The sequence below is a fragment of the Aythya marila genome (assembly GCF_965140915.1).
Source record: "Aythya marila genome assembly, chromosome: Z".
NCBI classification, from domain to species: Eukaryota; Metazoa; Chordata; class Aves; order Anseriformes; family Anatidae; genus Aythya; species Aythya marila.
This window is the reverse complement of record NC_139080.1, coordinates 68,131,727-68,153,937: the sequence shown is the minus strand read 5'-3', so window position 1 is coordinate 68,153,937 and position 22,211 is coordinate 68,131,727. Positions and strand designations below refer to the sequence as shown.

General features: G+C 39.0%; 1 protein-coding gene across 2 annotated transcripts in view; it reads left to right on the top strand.

The window, feature by feature from the left end:
• The first annotated feature begins 7,710 nt into the window (after positions 1–7,710).
• The window catches only part of COMMD10 (COMM domain containing 10), a 104,519-nt gene continuing 90,018 nt past the window's right edge, over positions 7,711–22,211 (top strand). The window contains exons 1-4 of one of the 2 annotated variants that reach the window (XM_082782571.1): positions 7,711–7,778; positions 7,873–7,963; positions 9,683–9,793; positions 11,372–11,527. In XM_082782571.1, coding sequence (XP_082638697.1) covers positions 7,747–7,778; positions 7,873–7,963; positions 9,683–9,793; positions 11,372–11,527 — 390 coding nt within the window. In that variant the 5' untranslated portion in view covers positions 7,711–7,746. The remainder of the gene's footprint in view (positions 7,779–7,872; positions 7,964–9,682; positions 9,794–11,371; positions 11,528–22,211) is intronic. The other variant, XM_082782570.1, reaches the window with a different exon arrangement.

Sequence of the window (22,211 nt, the reverse complement as noted above, 5' to 3'; positions counted from 1 at the left end):
GATACCATCTGTTTGTCTCTTGCCTAAAAATTGATTCAATTTAATCTGAATTCATTGTAGCCTCCGGTTTATTTCTGTTGACTGACAGTTGGTGTGCATCTGGAAGTAGATATTCACCTTCTGCTTTCTTAGTTGTTATCACTGCAGGGAAGTATATGTCATATAAATGAATAATGTGCTCCTGTACAATTTTTGTGAAGGTAAAGATGTTCTTTCTCCACTAACCTCCCACATGCTTGAGCATTGTGCTATTGAAATCCTTTATTTCTGAAGACTCTACTGCACATCCTCTGCCATTTTTAAACTTGAAAATTCCAAGAAATAGATAGAGCTATTGAGCTATGAACATAACCTTGCTGTTTTGCCTCATTTTCCTGTTAGACTTAAAGCTAGACAGACACTGAAGACAAGCAGCATTCAACAACTTCTCTATACTTTTAGATATAAGAAGTTGTCACAGCTGTGAGTGAAAAAAAGGGGGAAAAAAAAAAAAAAGAAACTAACCACCCAACCAAAACCAAACCAAACCAAACCAAAACAAAACAACAACAATAACAACAACAAAGCAGCTCTCCTTGCATATTGCAAGGAATACTTACAGCTGCTTCCAAAACAACAGACAATCTAAACAAAATGTTAATACAAATATTATTATGTGGCTCAAAGTGGCCACAATGAAAGTCAAGGCCATTACGTATTATGCCTTTGGATGTGAAGGTGTGCTAAAGAGAAAGACCCCTTTAGGTTTTATCAGACGAGTTAGAAGATGAATGGAATTTTGAATAAGTCAGTCTATCCTCTGTATTGCAACAATCTCCATCAAGAGGAAAATAAAGGTTACTCTCATAGAGGAGTCCCTTCTGAGGGGAACAGAGGGCCCAATGTGCTGTCTGGACCCAACCCATAGGGAAGTCTTCTGCTTCCCTCGGGCCTAGGTCAGAGCTAATAAAGGGGATGTTGTTGTGGAGTCTACTATAGACCACCCAGCCAGGATGATGACACTGATGAATCATTTTTAAGGAACTCAGTGATACCTATAGATCAGCCACCCTTGTCCTTAGGGGTTACATCAACTTGCTAGATGTTGACTGGGAATGCCACACAGCTGATACACGTGGGTCCAGGAGGTTCCCAAAACACCAGGATGATAACTTCTTGGTACAAGTACTTAGGGAGACAAGTAGGAAAGGTGCCTCCTAGATCTGTTGCTTGTGAACAGAGAAGGTTTCATGGGCAAGGTGGCAATTGGTGGCTATCTTGGTCAAAGTGCCAATGAAGTAGTCAAGTTTAAAATCTTTGGTGATAGGAGGAGAATTGCCACCAAAACTTCAACCCTGGATATGGGGAGAACAGACTCCAGACTCAAGGAACAGTTAATAAGGTCCCCTGGGAAACTGCATTTGAGGGCCTTGGAGTCCATCAGTGCTGGCCAGTTTTTAAGTACTACCTCTTCAGAGCACAGGAACAGACAATTACAAAATGTTGAAAGTAAAGCAGGCAGGGCAGAAGGTTGGTTAGGCTGAACAGGGATCTTCTAGAGCTTAGGTAGAAACAGAAAGTGTACAGCCACTGGAAGTGAGGTCACGCGACATGGGAGGACTAGTAAGATGCTGTTTGCCTCTGTAGGTGACAGATAAGGGTGAGAAAATTTGTATGGCCAAGGCTCAATTACAGTTTAAACTGGCCAGTACTGTGGGGAACAATAAAAAGTTTTTTTTTTTTTTTTTTTAAATATATGTTAACAGCAAAAGGAGAACCACAGCAAACATCGCTCTGTTACATGATGAGGACTGTCACCTCACAAATAGAGATAAATAGATAAAGAAGAGACCTTTGCCTTATTCACCTTCTTTGCCTTCTTCACCTCTGTCTTCAACACCAATGATGTGCTCTGGGATCCCAAGTGCCCTGAGCTGGAGGACTGTGACTACAGTAAACTCCCAGCCAAGCCCAAACTTGCGCGGGACTTACTTCTCCTGCTGGATGCATGAAAGTCTATGGGGACTGATGGGATTCATCCCAGGGTACTCAGAGAGATGGCTGACGGTATTGCAAGACATCTCTCCACTATTTTTCAATCATCTTGGGAATCTGGAGAGAATCTGGGTGTTTTGGTCAAAAGCAAGTTGAATATGAGTCAGCAGTGTGCCCTGGGATCCAAAAGAGATAACCATACCCTGGGGTGCAACAAGCATGACATTGCTAGCCAGTCAAGGGGAGGGATTGTCCTGTTCTGCTCTGAGGCTGCTGGTGCACCCCCACCTTGAGTACTACGCATGTTTTTGGGCACCACAGTATAAAAAGGACATAAAACTGTTAGTGTCCAAAGGAGGGCTTCAAAGACACTGAAGGGTCTGGAGTGGAAGGCGTATGAGGAGCAGCTGAGGTGCCTTGTTTTGTTCAGCCCCAAGCAGAGCAGGCTGAGGGGAGGCCTCATGGCGGCCTGCAGCTCCCTCACGAGGGGAGCGGAGGGGCAGGCGCTGAGCTCTGCTCTCTGGGGACAGCGACAGGACCCGAGGGGACGGCATGGAGCTGGGACAGGGGAGGGTCAGGCTGGGGGTTAGGGAAAGGGTCTGCACCCAGAGGGTGGTCAGGCACTGGGACAGGCTCCCCAGGGCAGTGGTCACTGCACTGAGCCTTACAGAGTTCAAGTAACATTTGGATGATGCTCTCAGATATACAGTCTGATTTCTGGGTAGTCCTGTGCAGAGGCAGGAGTTGGACTTCCATGATCCTTGTGGGTTCCTTCCAACTCAGGATATTCTATGATTCTGTGATAAGAAGGCAGACTAAAACTGTCTCTCAAATCAAAGGACAATGTCACCACTAAGTACTGCGACACAAGGGTTTACAGATAGACAGCTATAGGAAGGCCATAACTTCTGTGTGTTCATCTGTTTCCATACTGATACATGGCAAAATAATGCTGACTTTTCCTTGTACAATGCTTGCAAATCCTTCCTGCAGTGTTGCACACTCAAAACCAACTTTTATTTTTTATTTATGTATAACTCCTCTGATTTAAAGACTCCATGAGTATTCATCTACAGTTATATATGCGTACTAGCATGAAATGAAATAAACACTAGGAATGGAACAGATTTTACCACTTTAAAACAATAGGCAGAACATTGAGATTATTTTTTTTCCCCAAAGCAAGCTCCCAAATCTTGTATGAAGTGCTACAGGATTCCTGTCTGCCTTAAGACCTGATTGATTCTAGGTAACTGCAGTAAAGTGACTGGTACTCGGATTACCTTTAGTGCTTCAAAATGATGGACAGTTAGTCCTGGGAGATGTCAGACCTGTGACTGCAGAAAGTCTAGATACTTCAGTCACAACCTCCAACCACTAAACTATTCCTCCTGCCTTCAAATGAACTTCTGCATATTGGCACAGCGCCATTCAATTCTATTGCATTATTTAGAGAAAAATGTGTCCATGCCATTATTGAACTTACATTAGTATGTGCCAGCATTTGTTGAAGTAACTCTATAATTTGCCAGCCTCTGATTCATGCAAACACAGAAACCCATAAATTTTTTTTTTTAAAGTACTTTGAAATCTTTTCCAGATAGTTTCCATGGTCTTTTTAACCTCCTATAAGAGCAGAACTTTATATACATCCAAATGAAAGTAGAATATAGAGTTGATAGACTTCAGTGGGAAAACCAGAAGAACTTGACTGAAGAAATACAGATTGATACTTTCTAGATATTTAAATATGCCTTAAAAAAATATTTGCACCAAATTGATTACAGTTGTTGCGGCTCTGCTGAATTTCTTAGCTAGTAAGAGCAATACTGATTGTAGCTTCTCCTTTAACATGTTTTTCATAATCTTATAACATTTTAAAATAAATTATGCATGTTTCAGTGGTTGATTTTGTTTGATTCCATTCTGTTAGAGAAATGGATACATCAAGTCTAAGCTAACAATTTAAAATATGCTAGAAGGCCATAGTTACATTCCATTAACTCTAGTTTATAATCTTCGCATGAACCATTGAAAGATTTTCCATCCTATTATTTGTAGAGGGCAATATATTTTTTACCCACTAGCATGACCATGCCACTACTGACCTGCTTTCACCTCCACTCAGGTGCAAGTGTATGAATGCTGTTCCCTTACAGGATCATGTCTGTTCATGTTATAATGGAATAAATTGAAGTCCATTGTCCATGACCAAATCTCCTGTGTGCTCACAGTTGCATTTCATTAAAGGAGTAGGCTGTGCAACTCTGATTTCTGTTGCGAGTGACGACACGATCCAAATAATTTTACTCCGTTCACATGAATAGATGTGAGTGTTCACAAATAAGCATAAAAATAGTATATAATAAACTGACACATAGGACTGATAAAGTGAGAGTCCCCCACCCTTATTCAATTTGAGTAGAACCCTGTTGATTTTAACGAGATTATTCACTCAGTGGAACTCAAATAATGGCATAGAAAGAATGGCACATTGTTTCTTAATGGTAACAGTCATAGCCAGCAACAGGGAAGTATTTATTTCTGACAGACATGATCTAACTGAAACACTTAAAATACATTTTTTTTTTTTTCTCCAACAAGATTTGCAGAATTGTGCTATTTAATATTAGGTAAAAGCCCAAATTCAATTCCTGCCACACAATTTTATAGTTTGCTAACTGAAATTGCTTAAGCCACCTGTGAGATAATCGTTAGCAAACGAAAATTGATGTGAAACATTACTATTTTATTTTCACTGAGTTGTAGGACAATTATTTAGTCAGTAAGTGTCAGGGACATTGTACAAATCATATCCTGAAGGAGTTCCAAACACTTTTGTAAAGAACTTTTAGAATTGTGGAAATAAGGAAAAATAACTGTGGTAACTGAAAATGAACAGAATGACACTGCAAATAACAGCCTGTGGCACTAAAAGTGGACCAAAAGGACACAAGAAAACAGAGAAAATTATATGCTCAAAGAAAAAAGGTACTGGTAGGCTTTCAAGAGCCTGTTATCCTCAATACTAGATAACCTTTACTCACTTTCTACATTTTTACTGCCCACCTGTCTTGACAGGTTTTTTGTCTCTCTATGCTTTAAAACCACTAATGAAAGAACTTTTAAAACTACCTTATGCAATACATTACAATGCTGAAATAACCTAGTGTAGAAAGTATTCTGTAATTCCTAACTTTACATCCTTTTCATGGTCTATATAGTCTGTTATCTCCGATAGTCATACAAGTATTTTAAAAAGAGATCATGTCAGAAAGAGATACCTAAATGCATTCTAGCTTAACAGTTAGGTGATGAGAAAAGTCTGTAAAATAAACCATAGGAAAGTAACACAAAGGTTTGTTCAATATTTGTGAAAAAAACAGAATACACAGCTCAATTTCTGGAAATGCAAAGCAGGTGAGCCTGAGCTTTTCAAGACAGTTTTATTGTAGTAAGATTCCTAACTCTCATTGGCAGTTAAATGCTCTGAAATCTCAGTCACTGTGCTTAAGATTTTGTCATAGGATCTGAGCAGATGAATCTAATAGGCCCTACAACATTCATTTGCATGTCTAAATGGAACATTTGGGGTCAACATTTGTTTTAACTATACGGATAGTTAAGGAAACTCATAAAATATGTTAAATTGGGTAATTTCACTTGCTCAGTGAAAAAAAAAATCTATTATTCACATTGAAAAATGTATCACAGATGTGTGCAAAGCAACAAGAAATGAATGGATGTACATGTCATCATGACTTTTTATAATTTATTTTTATGAATAAATAATGCCTTTCTGGCAGTAGCCTGTAGTAGCCTGTAGTACTCATTGCTGTGTGTTATTTACTTTCTACACGTTTACTTCCCTATCAGAAAAAAGGCATGAAGAAAAAAACATGTAATTGTGCACTTGAGAGTACCACCTCAGGTTCACTTCATTATTTATTATTTCCAATCAAGTCATCTTATTCCTGTCACTGAGTCTTTGATCACAGAATCACATCAGCCTCCAGAGGTCTCTAGTCAAACCTCCTGTGTGCAGCAGGTCCAGGTCGCGCAGGTTGCTCAGGATCATGTCCAGATAACTTTTTAATGCTTATTGTTTTGGCTGCTCATTTCAAACATTCATTTGATGCAGCAAAGCGTGAAAGAAAGCACTTTAAAATATTACAACTTATATATGCATTTATAAAAGCAGAGAACTGGCAGCAAACCCAAGTAGCACATACCATACCTGCATCAGCTAGAACTTTTTTAAAATAAGTAAGCAATTGTCTAGACTTGCAGTCTCCCTTGCTCATTTTGACTGAACAATGTTCATAAAATCCTGCTCTCCGGGGAGACTTCCTAGAACACGAACTTACGTTATTCAGCATGGAATGAAATACTCATTTTTATTTTCCAGCCAAAAAAAATTATCACAAGAATAGTGCCTTTTCAGAGCTCTATAAAGAAAAACAGATGAAATAGTTGACCATAATTACATTTCAGCCCAGAACAATAGCATGACAAATGTTGCTGCCTTTAGTAAGATACTGCAAGTCCACCTTCTGGTAAGAGTTAGGACACCAGGCCTCAGCCAGGAGCTCTCACTGCAAAGCTCCAGTTGGGTACAGCCAAGGCTGCTGCTCCTCTCATGCTGACGATGGTTTAAGGAGGCCTCCATCTGCACAGGCCATGGCTGAAATCTCAGCTGACCTTCTGCTGGAGGGTGGGAAGGCCCTGCAGAGGGACCTGGACAGGTTGGGTCGATGGGCAGAGGCCAGTGGGATGAGGTTCAACATGGCCAAGTGCTGGGTCCTGCACTTTGACCACAACAACCCCATGCAGTGCTGCAGGCTTGGGGCAGAGTGGCTGGAAAGCTGTGCAGAGGAAAAGGATCTGGGGGTGCTGGTCGATGCTCACCTGAACATGAGCCAGCTGTGTGCCCAGGTGGCCAAGGAGGCCAACAGCATCCTGGCTTGTGTCAGGAATAGTGCAGCCAGCAGGAGCAGGGAGGAGATCGTCCCCCTGTACTCTGCCCTGGTGAGGCTGTACCTTGAGTGCTGTGTGCAGGTTTGGGCCCCTCAGTACAAGAAGGACATCGAGGCCCTGGAGCGTGTCTAGGCTAAGGGCACTGGGGTTGTTTGGTCTGGAGAAGAGGAGGCTCAGGGGTGACCTTACTGCTCACTACAGCTACCTGAGAGGAAGGTGTGGGGAACTGGGGGTCGGCCTCTTCTCGCAGGTTACTAGTGACAGGACCAGAGGGAATGGCCTCGAGTTGTGCCAGGGGAGGGTCAGGTTGGCAATGAGGAGGCAGTTCTGCTCAGAAAGAGCTGTCAGGCGTTGGGACAGGCTGCCCAGGGAGGTGGTGGAGTCACCATCCCTGGGGGTGTTCAAGGAGAGGCTGGATGTGGTGCTTGGGGACATGGTTTAGTGGGTGACACTGGTAGCAGGGCGATGGTTGGACCAGATGATCTCAGAGGGCTTCTCCAGCATTAACGATCCTACAACTCCATCATCTACCACTAAAACCCCCTCACTTCACAGACCCAGGGTTGCAGCGGGCCTATCTGCAACACATTTCTCACAACTCCCCCATTATCTCCACATCCCGCCTGCCACCACCTCCTCCCCCCTTCGCGCCCCGCCGCCTCACCTCCCGCCCGCCCCTCGCCCCCACCCCGCCTCCCGCCATTTCCCCCACGGCGGAGCCCCGCCACGGCACCGCCCCGGGCGGCGCTTGGCCCCACCGCGCCGCCGTTGCGGGGCGGGGCGGCAGCGGCAGCCATGGCGGCGCCCGTTGTGCCGGAGACCGACAGGTAGCGGCTGCCCGGCACCGGGGCGGGACCCCCCCGACCTCCCCCCCCACCCCCCCCTCCTCCTCCTCTCACCTCCTCGTCTCCTTCCCCGCAGCATCCGCCGGGCCGTGTCGCTGCTGAACGCCGTGGACCCGGGCCGCTTCCCGCGGCTGCTGTCCCGCCTGCTGCAGAAGCTGCACCTGAAGGTCGGGGCGGGCGGGCGGGGGCCCCATGGACGGGGCCGGGGCCGGGGCCGGGGCTGGGGCTGGGGCTGTGCCCGCAGGAGGGGCCGCTCCGGTGGGCGCCCCCCCTCCATCCTCCCCCCCGTCCCCCCCCGGGCCGTGCTGTGGCCGTGGGCCAGAGCCTGGGGAGGGGTGAGGTCGGAAAGAAGCCGTAAACGGGCACTTTTGTCACCTTTTCCTGCCAGGTTTTGTTGTGTTTTTTTTTTTTTTTTTTTTTTTTGCTGGTTTCGTTCACTTCTTTCAGCGGCGTGGCAGAAGGCACGTCAGGAGTCCGTTTCGCCCCACGGTCAAAAAGTCGAGCGGAGTTTGAATCTGGTTTTGGCACAACATGTTGCAGGGGGAAACAACAAGCAAAGTGTTAAAACAGAAATGATTTTGTTGAGGATTTCTTCCATATATATATATATACATACATGGAAGAATGTATGTATATATATGTGTATATATATATACATACATATAAACACATATATACATATTTATATACATATATATATGTACACCTATATATATGTACGTATAAATATATGTATTTGTTTATATGTACATATAAATATATACATATATACACAATATATATATTTATTTATAAATATATATATATTTCAGTGTCACATTTTGCATATTCCCTTTTTTTTTTTTTTGTTTAGAAAGAAATAAGAAAGCAAACACGATCTGCTTTACGTGCACATAAACACTAAAACATCACAGGTTAGAAGTAGCGCTGACAGAAAATAAAACCTTACTACAAGTCATAGCTCCGAGGCTGTAAGGGCTATTTGGGTTATTTGCTGCGATTCCTGATTTCTCCCTACCAAAATTACTAGCTTGCGTGTTGCTGATATTGCAGTATGGTTTCTAATGATTGAAATAACATTTCCATTTTGATATTCTTGCTACAAACTCTAATCACTGAAGTTTTTTTCTGTAATTGCCTCATTTTGTTTATTCTGACAGCTCAATTGCTTTTTTTGTGGAGCTTTGCAGTTTTGGCTTATTAAGTGGCCTAAATATGGTGTTTTGATGTTTGTAGCATCAACTATTAGTAATTACATTTGAAAAGATGACAATATCTGCATTTAAATTACTCTTTAATTTACTGTAGTATAATAAACATAACTGCTGTATTTAAAAGTACAGCACGTTCTTAGTAATCTTCAGTAATATGGTGTGCTATAGATTCTACTGAAATCTGAGTTTCAAAACAGCTTACATTAGGGCTTCATTTTCTCTATAACAGCGTAGGCATTTTTCAAAAGGAGAATCTGGAGTGGAAGAAGCCTGCATAAGTAACTACAAAACTGCTTTGCCTTCAGTTTTCTTTGGAATAGTGCACTTCGTACTTTTCTTCTTTTTACTTGTAAAAGTTTATTGGAGACAATCTGATGTAGTCAAAAGATACGCATTTCCTTAGTAGTTCTCAAGTTTAAGTAGAAAGCATTTTTTTGTGGTGTTTTTTAATTGATTGTGATAAAAGCCCACAATATCGTGTAAATCTCATATTCATTGAGATGAAACATTGTATTACGTTGTCTTTTTCTGCCGGAGAAGGGCTTTACTTTATCCATTTAGAAAAACAGGACAAATACTATGTTTATAAAAATGGGGAGAAAGCTTTTCTTTGGGCAAATATGTTTATGGCAGCCAAATGGAATGTCAGCAGTAACTATTTTTGTGCTTCAGGCTGAAAGTAGCTTCAGTGAAGAGGAAGAAGAAAAACTTCAAATAGCTTTTTCGTTGGAAAAGCAGGATCTTCATCTAGTTCTTGAAACTATATCATTCATTTTGGAGCAGGTACATCATTTTTATCATTGTGAATTTTTAAATATATATTTTTTATCAGATTGTGAATTTAAAATATAGATGTGCAGCTAAAAAGTAATTTGTGAAAACATGTATCTGTAGTAAATTATGCATGTCTTGTGGGCATGATTTTACAGCTTTACTTTGCACACTTTGCTGATCTGAATTGGACTCATTGCATTTGTGGGATGAGTTTCTAAATAAAGTAAATAAAGGCGATGGAAACCACCTCTGTATGGCTGTGAGGGAAATACTGGTAATAAGGTGTAGTCTTTCCTCTTATTTTTAGGTGAGCAGTAAAAGAGCTGTAGTTCTAGTGTCTGTATGAGTAGGTGACCGCATGATGTACAGCTAGGGGACTTTTACACAGAGGAGGTTCTCTGTTTCTGCTGTGGTTTACCAATCAGGTGGGTTGCCAAGATACGACATTTTAAATAGGTAACTTTATCTTAGAGGTCGAGACAGCCGCAGTGTTGTTGATACAATCCCATGCAAGTACAGTGAGTGCAGTCTGTGTTTGGCGTGCATACTGATGGCAATCAGGTATGTCATGAGATGTGAATCGTCCTTTCCTGCACGTGTCAATTTAACATGAGTTAGCTTGGTTAACATATTCCACGATATTAAAAAGAGAACAAACAGACAGTGAATACATGAGAAGTTAAAAGAAACACTGGTCACATCCAGACTGGAATTTCGAAATTTCATCTCAGCCAGACAGGAGTTTACTTGTATTATTCTCTGTTCTTAATTTAATTTGTCTGCTTTAGTATAATTACTGCGGGTGAATAGAAAGAGTAGTTACATGTTCCAGGACTTACTGTTTTTTTGCATTTAAAAAAAAAAGTACTGATCAGTCCAAAGAAGATTCTCAGGTGTGATACATGTTGCATGAGGACTCTATGTTCCAACTGATTTTTTTTATTTTTTTTTAGAATAGCTGCTTGTTCTGTCAAAGCATACATTTTTTAATAGCCTTTCCATCTATATGGACCCACAGAAATAAAGCTGCTGCATGGTTTTTGCTGTATGTGTTGATTTTTTTTTTTTTTTTTTTTTTTGAGGGGGGAAGGGAAGGAATAGAGGAGATTGGGAGGCTGATGGAGTCCTGTTTTTAAAGTGGAGGCCTGTCTATGATATAGAATGTTTGTCACTAAAATCAATGCTCATGTGGGTGTAATTGGGAAAAGCTGTCTTTTTTTCCTGGTCACAGTTGACCTTAAAGCCTTTTCTTTTTTTTTTCTTTTTTTTTTTTTTTTCAGTGATGGCAGCTTTACCATATTTACAGTGGAGAAATATAGAGGTATACTGAGAACTAGTCTACATATACATTTTTCATAGTTTGTCTGTCTTGAGGAGACTCATTTGTAATACTGCACTTTGAGATATAATTGGGATAGTTACGCTCTGCTCAGTGAAAGGGTTAATATGAACAGGGTGTTTGCAGTCCCACAGTAGAGTTGCTAATTAAAATCTTGGGTGGATATGATGGCCATCTGTGGTAGAATTTTGCTGGCACAATATTTAGAACAATACTTCAACAATAGCAGTTATTTTTCATTCAAACAGGCAGTTTATCACAATCTGAAGCCTGCTTCGCTGCAACAACAGCTGCAAAGTATTCACCTGGATCAAGACAAAGCTGAAGCGTTTGCCAGTGCATGGGCAGCTGCAGGTCAAGATACAATTGAAAAGTTCAGGCAGAGGGTTTTGACCCCTCAGAAGGTAATTTATTTTTTTAATTTAAGAGAGTAAAGCTATATAGCTGTGTTTTAAAGCAAGAAGTCTAAAATACAAAATTGATGACAAGTCAAGGTGCTGAAAAACAAAACAAGAAGGGTGCTTATTAGGTAGTGGTTAAATGTGGTCAGGGTAGTGAAGTTTCATTGGATCTTTAGGTGTAAATGATCACATCTGTGAGCAGGTATAACATACTGTGATTCTTAATAAGCCTTCAGCTGCATTACGAGATGTGTATACAAAACTATCAGTGTCAGACAGGATCAAATAGTTCCACAAAACTGTTGAACTTAATTGATCTTGCTTTGCTTTTATTGTTGCTATGTATCTTGCTAGTATAAAATTGAGTTTGTTACTCTATGATTTGTTTAGTGAAAAGTACATAGGAAATAAATGTGATAGATAAGGAATACATAGTACACTGACAAAATCAGAACATAGTTTGTAGCAGCAGCTTTTAAACTTTTGGGTGTAAAATGCACATTTTGGGAAGACATGTCAGTGACAAAGTCTAAAGATATACACGATTGCATTGCAGTTGATTTTTTTCCAAGTACTTAAACTTGATCATTTGGAAAACTGTGTAATTTTAGACACACAACTTGTAGAGTTCTGCACATAAGAAAAATCTACTAACTAACCAAGAAAATGGCTGATAACACACACACCAAAAAAGAAGAGTTGCACATAATATTTTTGGCTTCTGTTTTTTTTTTTGTTTTTTTTTTTAATAATATTTACAATGCCAAGCATACAAGTTTCAGAGTTTAAATGGTCAGAGGTACGCTGATTATATAGGTAAGTATGACTTTCCATTTGAGAGAAGTGAGCAATCTGAAAACAAAGTGAAATTATAAGTTTGTAAGGTTTACTTCTCAGAATATAACGTGTGCTCTGAATGGGAGGTAATTCTGAAAGTACTGCACAAGAATTTTCGTGAGACAAACTATGCAGTGATCTCTATTTTGCTGCTTGGTTTTCAACAAATGAGAATCTAGTGCAAGCAACTTTGGTCATCATTTATTTGGAATTCTAGCTATGCTAGAACTTGTACCCTTCACACCTGTGGTCCTTCTGTGACTTCCTTCGGGGATGACATTTCTGTGTTTGCATCTGCAGTTTTGTGTGAGGCCTGCAACATTGAATACTTCTGGTGTGTTTTATGGCTTTGGAGACTCTTTGTGCCTTCACCACCATCTCATGTAATGGAATAACACTTTGCTAGTGCTTTACATCCCATAGAACGTAGTTTTAAACTGTCATTTGTAATTATGCTTGCACAAAAGCAACTATAAAAATACAGTGTCATTCGCTTTTTCTTCTAACGTTATTTACATAACTAGCCTGGATTGCAGGTTGAGTATCAGCTCAAGTATGAATGTATGCCTTAAGGTATAGTTTAATTGAACTGCTTGAACATACTTTCTCAGTATGTTTTGAAAAACCTGTAAAGTCTTTATTCTGTAGACTTCAGTGTAGTGAGACTGTGATGTTCAAGAGAGCATTTCCATAGCCAAAGGATTAAATGCACAGAACTAATTGCTAAAGCACGGTATTTTTTATTTTTTTTTCTGCTAACAAGGCATGTAGGAGAAAATATTTAGGGATAATGGAAGAGGAACTAGTGATCTCCTTATAAGACACTACAAGGTGATTCATAAGACTATGAGTGTAGTAGATGGCTGCACAAGGCTTTCATTTATTCCCCTCTGTATTCTGTAAGTAGTTGTATATTAGCACATATTTGCTATATTGGTGCACATTGAGAAATAGTGGGCTAAGTATTGTCTTAAGATATATTGTATTAGCAAACTCTATAAATTTTCATCAGTATCTCTTGAATTACTTTAAAAAAAAAAAGTTGAAATACTGGAAAACACTTAGGGACTGATTGTTTTTTAGATTGGTTTTACAATTTAGATTTTTAGACTGATTTAGAGATTATGTTAGCTTCTTTAAAGAGGTGTATCTAATTATTAATACTCTCTGGAATGTATATATGGTTAAAACATTGTTTAAAAGACCTGGTCCCATAAATGTGCCCTCCATATATAAGTACTTTACAAACTTGTTTATGTGGCTGTGTGCAAATTCCCAGTTTGCTCACTTCTCCCACAGAAGGAATATGTATATATGGCAAAAGGAAGTGACAGTTCTCTCCTCATACTTGCCAGCAACATAATTGCAAGATAGTTGAAGCTGGCAGGGACCTCTGGAGGCCATCTGGTCCTCAGGCAAGGCTATGCAGAGCAAGCTGCCCAGGACTGTGCCCAGGACCGTGCTTAGGTGGCTTTTGAAGATCCGGAGGAGGGAGACTCCACAGCCTCTCTGGGCAACTTGTGCCAGTCTGGGCTTAGGCACCCTCACAGTAAAAAAAAAAAGTGTATCCTGATGGTCAAGGGAACTTCTCGTGTTTTGGTTTGTGCCCATTGATTCTTGTCTGGGCACTGGGCATCACTGAAAAGAGCCTTGCTCTTGCAGGGAGGAGGATATTTGCACCCCCCATTTCAGGTCTTCATATATACATTGATAAGATCTCCCTAAGCCTTCTCTTCTCCAGGCTGAACAATTCCGTCTCTTAGCCTTTCCTCACAGGAGAGGTGCTCCAGTCCCTTCATCATCTTCATGGCCCTTTGCTCGATTCTCTCCAGTGTGTCCATGTCTCTTATGTGCTGGGGAGCCCAGAACTGGAACCGGCACTCCTGGGTGTGCATTCACCAGTGCTGAGTAGAGAGAGGAGAACGATCATGTCCGTTCACCTGCTGGCAATGCTTTGCCTGATGCAGGCTTAGGACACCACTGGCCCTCTTTGCAGGAAGGGTGTGTTGAAGGCTCATGCTCAGCGTGGTGACCACTAGGACCCACAAGCCATTTTCTGCCAAGCAGCTTTGTAGCTGTTTGCCCCCCTCCCGCCCCCAGCCTGTACTGGTGCCTGGGGTTGTTCCTTCCCAGGTACAAGACTTGTTACTTCCCCTTGTTGAATGTCAAGAGGCTTCTGCCAGCTCATCTCTCCAGCCTGTTCAGATCCCTCTGGATGGCAGCCCGACCCTCTGGCATCTCAACCATTCCTCCCATTTTTTTGTCATCTGCTGACTTGCTGCAGATATGTTCCTCCCCTCCCCATCAGCCAGATCATTATGAAAGAAGTTAAAGTGGGACTGGATCTGGTATTGATCCCTTAGGTACACCATTAGTTACTGACCTCCAGCTAGACATCACGTTACTGATAACCACCCTCAAAGCCTGGCCGTTCAGGGATGTTTTGGTCTGTTTTACTGTCTCCTCATCCAGCCTGTACTTCATCAACTTCTCTGCTAAAGCGTTAGGGGAGACGTTGTTGAAAGCCTTTCTGAAGTCAAAGTAAACAATGTAACTGCTTTTACCTTGTCTACCAAGCCAGTTGTTTCACCATAAAGTCTTATCAGGTTGCTCAGGCATGACTTCCCCATTGTGGACCCATGCTGGCTACTTCAGGTCACCCTTTTTGTTCTTTATGCACCTGGTAATGGCTTCCAGGATTAGCTGTTCCATCACTTTCCCAAGGATTGAGATGTGGCTTCCTGGCCCATAGTTCCCTGATTCTTCCTTCTTTAAGATAGCATTGTTTGCTTTTTACAGGAATCTTGAATTTCTTTTTTTAATTTCTTTGGTTTTCAGACTCACATTTATTCACGCTGTTTATGGATGAAGCTGAATTCACAATGACGCTTTTTTGGTCAAATCTTGTGCCCTGTAGTTCTATTGTTGATTCAGATTCTAGGAATTTAGGAGCTACTGTATGGAATGAGAAAATCTGTTCATTGTGTCTCCTGCCTTTGGCACCTCAGCTGGAAGTGTAGCAGTAGAATACTGAAGTTAACCTATTTGATGGAAAATTATGTCTCACTTCGTGACTTAGAAGCCCTCTTACATCCCTAACACTGATTGCTTACCACTTGTGAAATATCCTGCTTAATAAACACAGAGGTTTCAGATTGTGTACTGGCAGGATTTCTGATTTTTTTTACCACTTGAGTGCAATTTTGCTAAAGTGATATGTATTCATTTAAAAAAAAAAACATTATGCCTGGTAGCTATTGAATTAATTGGTATTGCTTTTTTATTATGAGAAGTAGTAAAGAATAGTGCTTTTTTGTTGTTTTTCTATAAATCTACATCATTTGATTTCTTACTCTGTCATTCTGTGGAAGTCTACTTGTAATCCTTTCTGATATGTCTCTGACATTTCTGCTGTATTTTGAAAGAAACTAATATGAATACAATATTATATGAGCTTACATAAAATATTATTGGTTTATGTAGTGGTTTTATAATATATGTTTTTCTTTCATACTAATAAAAATAGGCTTTCTGGTTGTCACTGCATATTTGGGAGGGACTTTTACTCACCTGTATAGGTGATGTGCAGGACTACATATTAAGTTTGAATTTAGAATACATGTGTATATATGTTGTACACAAGTTGGTCCAGACACAAACCATTCATTTCTACTTTTAGGCAACATAAAATGGTTATCAGTTTTGGAGGTATGCTTTATACTTCAATCACTTGGAACTTTCAGATAAGCTGAAGGAATAGCTGTGGATTGAGTGATTTATGGCCAAAATTAGTGGGTAGCTCACTGTCCAGTATTATTAATTCATAATACTAAGAATTAGTTTTGCCCACCACTCTTCTGGGAGAGTAGGCTTGCATCATTTAGCTTGCAGCAGTGCTTAGCTTTGGACTTCAGACCACTAGCTGTTTGGGGAAGTAACTTCTTACAGATATTTCACTTGTATCTATGTGCTTATAGTGTTTCTCTTAAGCCAAAATTGCCTGCAAGGTGTAGTAGTCTTCTGATTTCTGGGTCTGAGAGTTCTGTGCAATAGACATATGTGGTAGTGTACTGGCTGATAGCTTCATTAAGATGACAAGCCAAACTGAATTTGTTAGTACAACAGAACGATTATTTACCAGAATACTGCTTAGATGAAGAATACCAGTCTTTTCTATGACATACTGAACACTGCTTCTGATTGGTAGAAAAAATGTTATTTTTTGAACATAGGTGTTTGAATCTTTTGGTGTGGACTGCTTTGTTGTCCTGAGAGATGAATTCAAACTGTAGAGTTAAACTAAAGCTGTACTGTTTAATAGTATTTATTTTCTCACTTGGTCTTTTCATTTTTATTCACTGAACTATAGTCAATCTTCAGCTGTCCAGGGTTATTAATTATGTATATTCTCCTGTTGTGTTAACTGGTTCTTTGAATGTTTACTCATACCGTAGTCCCTTTATCGTGTTATTTCTGCTGGGTAATGCAATCCCAATCAGCTAGAATGATGTTTTTTCTGTCAGTTTTTTTGTTTGAAGGCATTCTTAATTTGGCCCTTAGAATGAGAGTAAGTGATAAATCTGATGCAAGTCTGATCTGTTTTTTAAATCTTTGGTAATGTATCGGTTCAGAAATCAGGACACATGGATCAGGTTAAAATGTATTTTTTCCTCTCTGTGAAGAAGAGCTAGCTTTTTAGTTAACTCTGAATTCTCATGGCAATTTTCCATTGATTCATTTTCCTTTTCTCCAAAAAAACAAAACAAAACAACCCCCCCAACCAAATAACAATAACAGCAAAAAAACCACCACCAACAACAAACCCAATAAAGCCCCAAAATCACTTATGTTCTGTATATTTTTTTTTTCTTGTTACTGTGTAAATCTATCTGATTTAAAAGGTAAGTCGACCTAAATTCCTCATAGGCTTGTTGTTTTGGGAAAGTGTTCATGGTATCTTTAAAATATGCATAATAAAAAATATAGTCCTATGTTGCCAAGCAGGAGAAGTTTTTTATAGTATTCAGACAGCATTACTTAATATAATGATGTGTGGGAATGCAACTAGTGAAATTACATTCCTAAAACTCTTGACAGAGCTGTCAGTTCTGTAGCTTGACTTACTGTTTGAAACCATATGGGAAAAATTCTGAAAGCAGTATTCTCAGAAACTGGTCTTGCTAAGGGGTGTATTTGTAGTGTGAATATACTAAATTCCCTCTGCTTAAATGCTGGCAAGTCTATAGAAGTATTTCTCTGAAACACATGCATCCTAAGGTTGTTACAACAAAGAATAGGAGAATTGGGGCTGTGTGCTGTGTTTTGGGGAAAAATACTTTTTGATTTTGGAAGACCTGCAAAATAAGGAGGAAAATGGCTTAAGCAGAAAGAAAATGTCTTTCAGGTTCTGTTTAATTCTTGTTTCACTAATTATTCTTACAGTGACAAAGGTCACAAGAGAGTGTTGTCCCTATGGGCATTGTCACAATGAATTTTGAGCCAACCTGCATGATACAATGCCGTTACAGACAATGGCAAAGAAACACAAATGATGAAAGATGCAGTAAAGACACAATTCAATGCCTACTGAGATTCATTTCAATAGCCAGCTACAGCACAACAGAGTTGCTTTTATTATTCATAATAAAATATGGATATTTGTATTTTATTATTTATATTCCACTCAAACAATATTTTTAATAGTTTACAGTTTTTAGGTACTGCTTCTTGAGGATTTTTAGTGAGTATCTTCCTATCCTTCATATCCCTTCCATTCTCTACCAAGTAAGTGTAAACAGTAAAGTTTACAATGTACGTTTTGAGAATGTTTACTGAAACATTTCTGTTTTTACAGGCAAAATAGCTCTTTTAAGGTTAGAATTGTGTGCTATGCAAATTTCATTTAGCTTCTTGTGTAATACAAACTGTAATTTTTTTCTTTAATATGCAAAAGAGCTTTTGAAATGGGAGGTTGATTCTGGTTTCCAGGCTTGAAATGACAGGTAATTACTAGCATACTTTTTGTGGCTAATAAGAATATGTATCATATCTCTAAAATCTGCCTGACTTCATCTTTCCACCACTGGATCTTGCTGTGTTCTTCCACTAGGTAAACGAGCCAGTCAGCTATCTTTTTCCATATAGGTGCTCATAGACTGGTGTACTTCTTTATTGCCTATCTGTGTTCACAAGTTCTCAGATAGCGCCAGACAGAGTACAACAATACATTTATCTTTTCCACAAAGTGAATCTCTAAATACTGTGAATTTGGAAGCTGTTTCTAATGTTTGTCATGTTTGCATTCTGTTTGCTTTTAAGCTAGGTAATTACCAGGTAAAATACAGGTAAAGATGAAAACCTCCAGTAACCTAAATTAGGGAAAAGTCTTTTGAAGTTGTTGCTGCTTAGCACTAGACTTGTACTGATTTCATGTCGTATTATTTCTTTCGTTTCTTTTCTTTTGAAGTTTACTGGTACATTTTGGTGTGTATCTTTTACTTTTTAAAATTCAAAGATTAAAGAAGTGAGGGAGGGTTTTTTTGGATATTGAACTCAGAATTCTGAAGACTGTCACTTTTTCTGGCATATGTGCTACATGAGGATTGCTGAAGAGAAACGAGACTTGATCCTTTCAGGGGAAAAAAAAAAAAAAGGAAATCAGAAGAAATTAACACCAGTAACCACCTAGGAGAGGGCCAATCTTGGATGAAGAGTCCAGTTCATTTTACACACTCAACAATTTCTTTTCCTTTTAAAATAAAATCTTCGTTTATTTTTCTGTTTTTAATATGGTAAAGTCTTAATCGTCAAATTCTCATCAGCAGTTGTTCATCCAGTAGGGTGATGAATTTATAAATACAGTATACCATTAATTTTTTATTGCCTTTTGAAACGTGGTAGAAGACGATAGTCAGAAACTTTATGAAACTTAAGTGAAAAGCCATTAACTTGCATGAAAAGCCATTAAAGCACACCTTGGTTTTGTCCTTCTGGTATCTCCTCTGCACTAACATTCTTTTACTACATTTAAGAAAAGAACCTTTGAAGGAGTTCATAGTTGAGTGCATATCATATACTGCACATTCTGAATTTGCCAGGCACCGCTTTAAAATGTCTAATTGTTTTTGCTCACATTGATATGATTAGATGCTGTTTCTTGAATCTTATTTCTGTAGTTACCCTACATCTACTTTTAAAAGTATCTCTTACTGGCGGGTTTTCCTTTCCAAGTTGCTCATTTCTGATGTATAAATCAATTTGTTCTATTGTGTTCTCTCCTATAGCATTAGTTACTTAACTACTACAATAATAGAAGCTTAGAATTTAGAATGTTAAATTATCAATATTTATTTTGGACTTTATTTAAATAGCTTTTAAGCTAAGTGAACATTCCATTATCGATGTAATGAACTTGTAAGTAAACTGATATAATACTTTTATAGATGTACATTGGTAGAAATAGATGAGAAGAGTGTAACTGAAAAATAATGATGTTGCATTGTGTATTATTTTGTTTTCATGTGGAAAAAGCTGTATAAAAATGAGTACGTAGACCTTTTTCTTAGAGATATAAAAGACATAATCTCCTGTTCAGTAATATTTGAGTTTTCACAACTATTTGAACTGAAATGCTTCTCAAAATAAGGATTACAGTATTTGAAAATGAATTGGGTGGGTCTACATACCAGTGGAGCATGAAACTAATTTCTACAGCCTTCCCACTTTTTCTGAAGTAGTTTGGGCCTCTGTGTTTTCCACAGAAGACTAGTATTTTCTGTGATACCCCTAGAGAATGAGTCAATAATAAGTTCTTTTTGGCTTTCTGTTCCTATTACATGTTTAAAAAGAAAAAGAAGTAACTCAGATGAAGTCAATTACACTCCTTCATCCTGACCTCAAATTAATCAGCCTGTCTCTGAGGGAAAGTAATTACAGATGCATGTAAACTACCTTGAAAGGGCTTCCTGAGGGTTGACTCAATGTAAAGAGGCTTGAATGTTAGTTATCAGCTATGGAAATCTAAAGCATTATTCTGTGCCATAGGATGTTACTCTGTAACCAAGAGCAGGAATGTCCTTACTAATCAAGTCCTTCAGCACCACTAATACCGTGGAAGAAGTAGTACTATTAGAAGTACTCAGATCTTTGCCAAGACTTGAATTTTTGGAAGGAGTGTTAAGATTTATTTTGAGTTGTGCTTGAATTAGTAATTGTGTCACTAGAGGCCAATTCAACTGAACTGATTAGTGCTTTATGAACTGGATGAGTAAGATTTAGTGTCATACTGTAATTACGTTAGTACACTTTCTTCTCCATCACAACTCTGTGATCTAGTTATTTTAAAGGGTGCTCTTACTGGTTCTTAATTCTGACTGTGGGCTGCAAGCCCAGTTTGCTTTAAAATTCTCATCAAGCCATATCACTCATGTTGAAAAGCGTCTGCAAGCCCTTAGCAACTTCAGGCTAATGAAAACCTTTTGCTGTCTATAAAGGCATATGTTGTTGGGTATTTTTGTTGCATTTTTTTTAGAAAAACAAAATCTAAACCAAAACCAACTGGCAGTGAAAAACTTCCTCTCATATAGCAGTGGAAAACAACATTAAATAGGGATCCTTCAAATACCAACAAAATTATTGAACAATTGTATTACTTTTTTTGGTTTTCAAGCATTGCAAAATATAATGAGAGGAACCCTTTGGCAGTTCTGAAAAATGCAAGTAGCAGACTCCCAAAATTGCATATACTGGTTTGTTTATGCTTTGTTCCTTTCCTGTGCTGAGCTTTCATGAGCTCCATAAACATAAAATTACAGAACAGTGCTACAAATTCAGAATTATTTCCACATTCCCTGTGCAAATGACTTGTTAACAAATGTTAAATTTGGAATTCTGTTTTTCTCACTTTTTAAAAAAACTATTCAGATGTAACTCATAATTTTGAGATGTCTTTATTGCTCTTTGCTAAATGCTAATAAGCATTTCTGTCTCTCCCTTTAGAAATGCATGCACTCACTTGTTTATTTGAAATTCTAATAATAGATATGCCAGAAACATTAAGAAACGTAATATTTCCTGTAGAAAGTTTATCTACAGTTGCGTGTTAGATCATGTTTAATGTATAATGCTGATAAATTTTATTTAGCTGTACGTTCTGAATCATATGTGTGTTCTGAATATATTGCTTTTAGTCTAACAGTAACTGAAAACTATGGATGTATGTTTCACTGTTATGCAGAAATAAAGTACATATTCTGTGAAGGGACACCAAGGTGTTCTGAAAGCAGCAAATACAGCCAAGTGAATGGAGTGCAAGAATGTGAATCATATAACTAGGTCTTCATGATATGTTAAACTTAGTTGTAGCGTGTAACAATCTGAATGTCTGGCCATTTTAAAAGCTGTGATCCCGTTGGTTTTATGTGTCCAAGCAGTGTTTCCAGGCTGTAAGTCTTGCAGATTCAGTGTTTTGTTTACTCATTGTTGCTGCTGTTTTCTCTAAAGTCAATGCCTACAACACTTTCTGTGAGACAAACAGATGCCAAATCATGGATTACGCATGAAGAAAAAATCGTGGTTTGCATGGCATTATGACATCCTGTTCGCACTGTGCTGAGAAGTAAGCTGGCTGTTGCCACATCAGTGAGTTTTGATGGCAGTCCTACTGATTTTGTGTAGTTCCTGCAATGATCTGTTACGATATTGGATGACCTTCTGATAGCTTTACCTTCTAGAAATAAGTCATTTCCTGTTTCCAGTTTCCCATTTAAAATTAAAACAAAGTCCTTGTGGGTGCAGGGAATGTGATGTTGATACACTTCAAAAGCCTCAAATTGAAAAATATCCATACTTT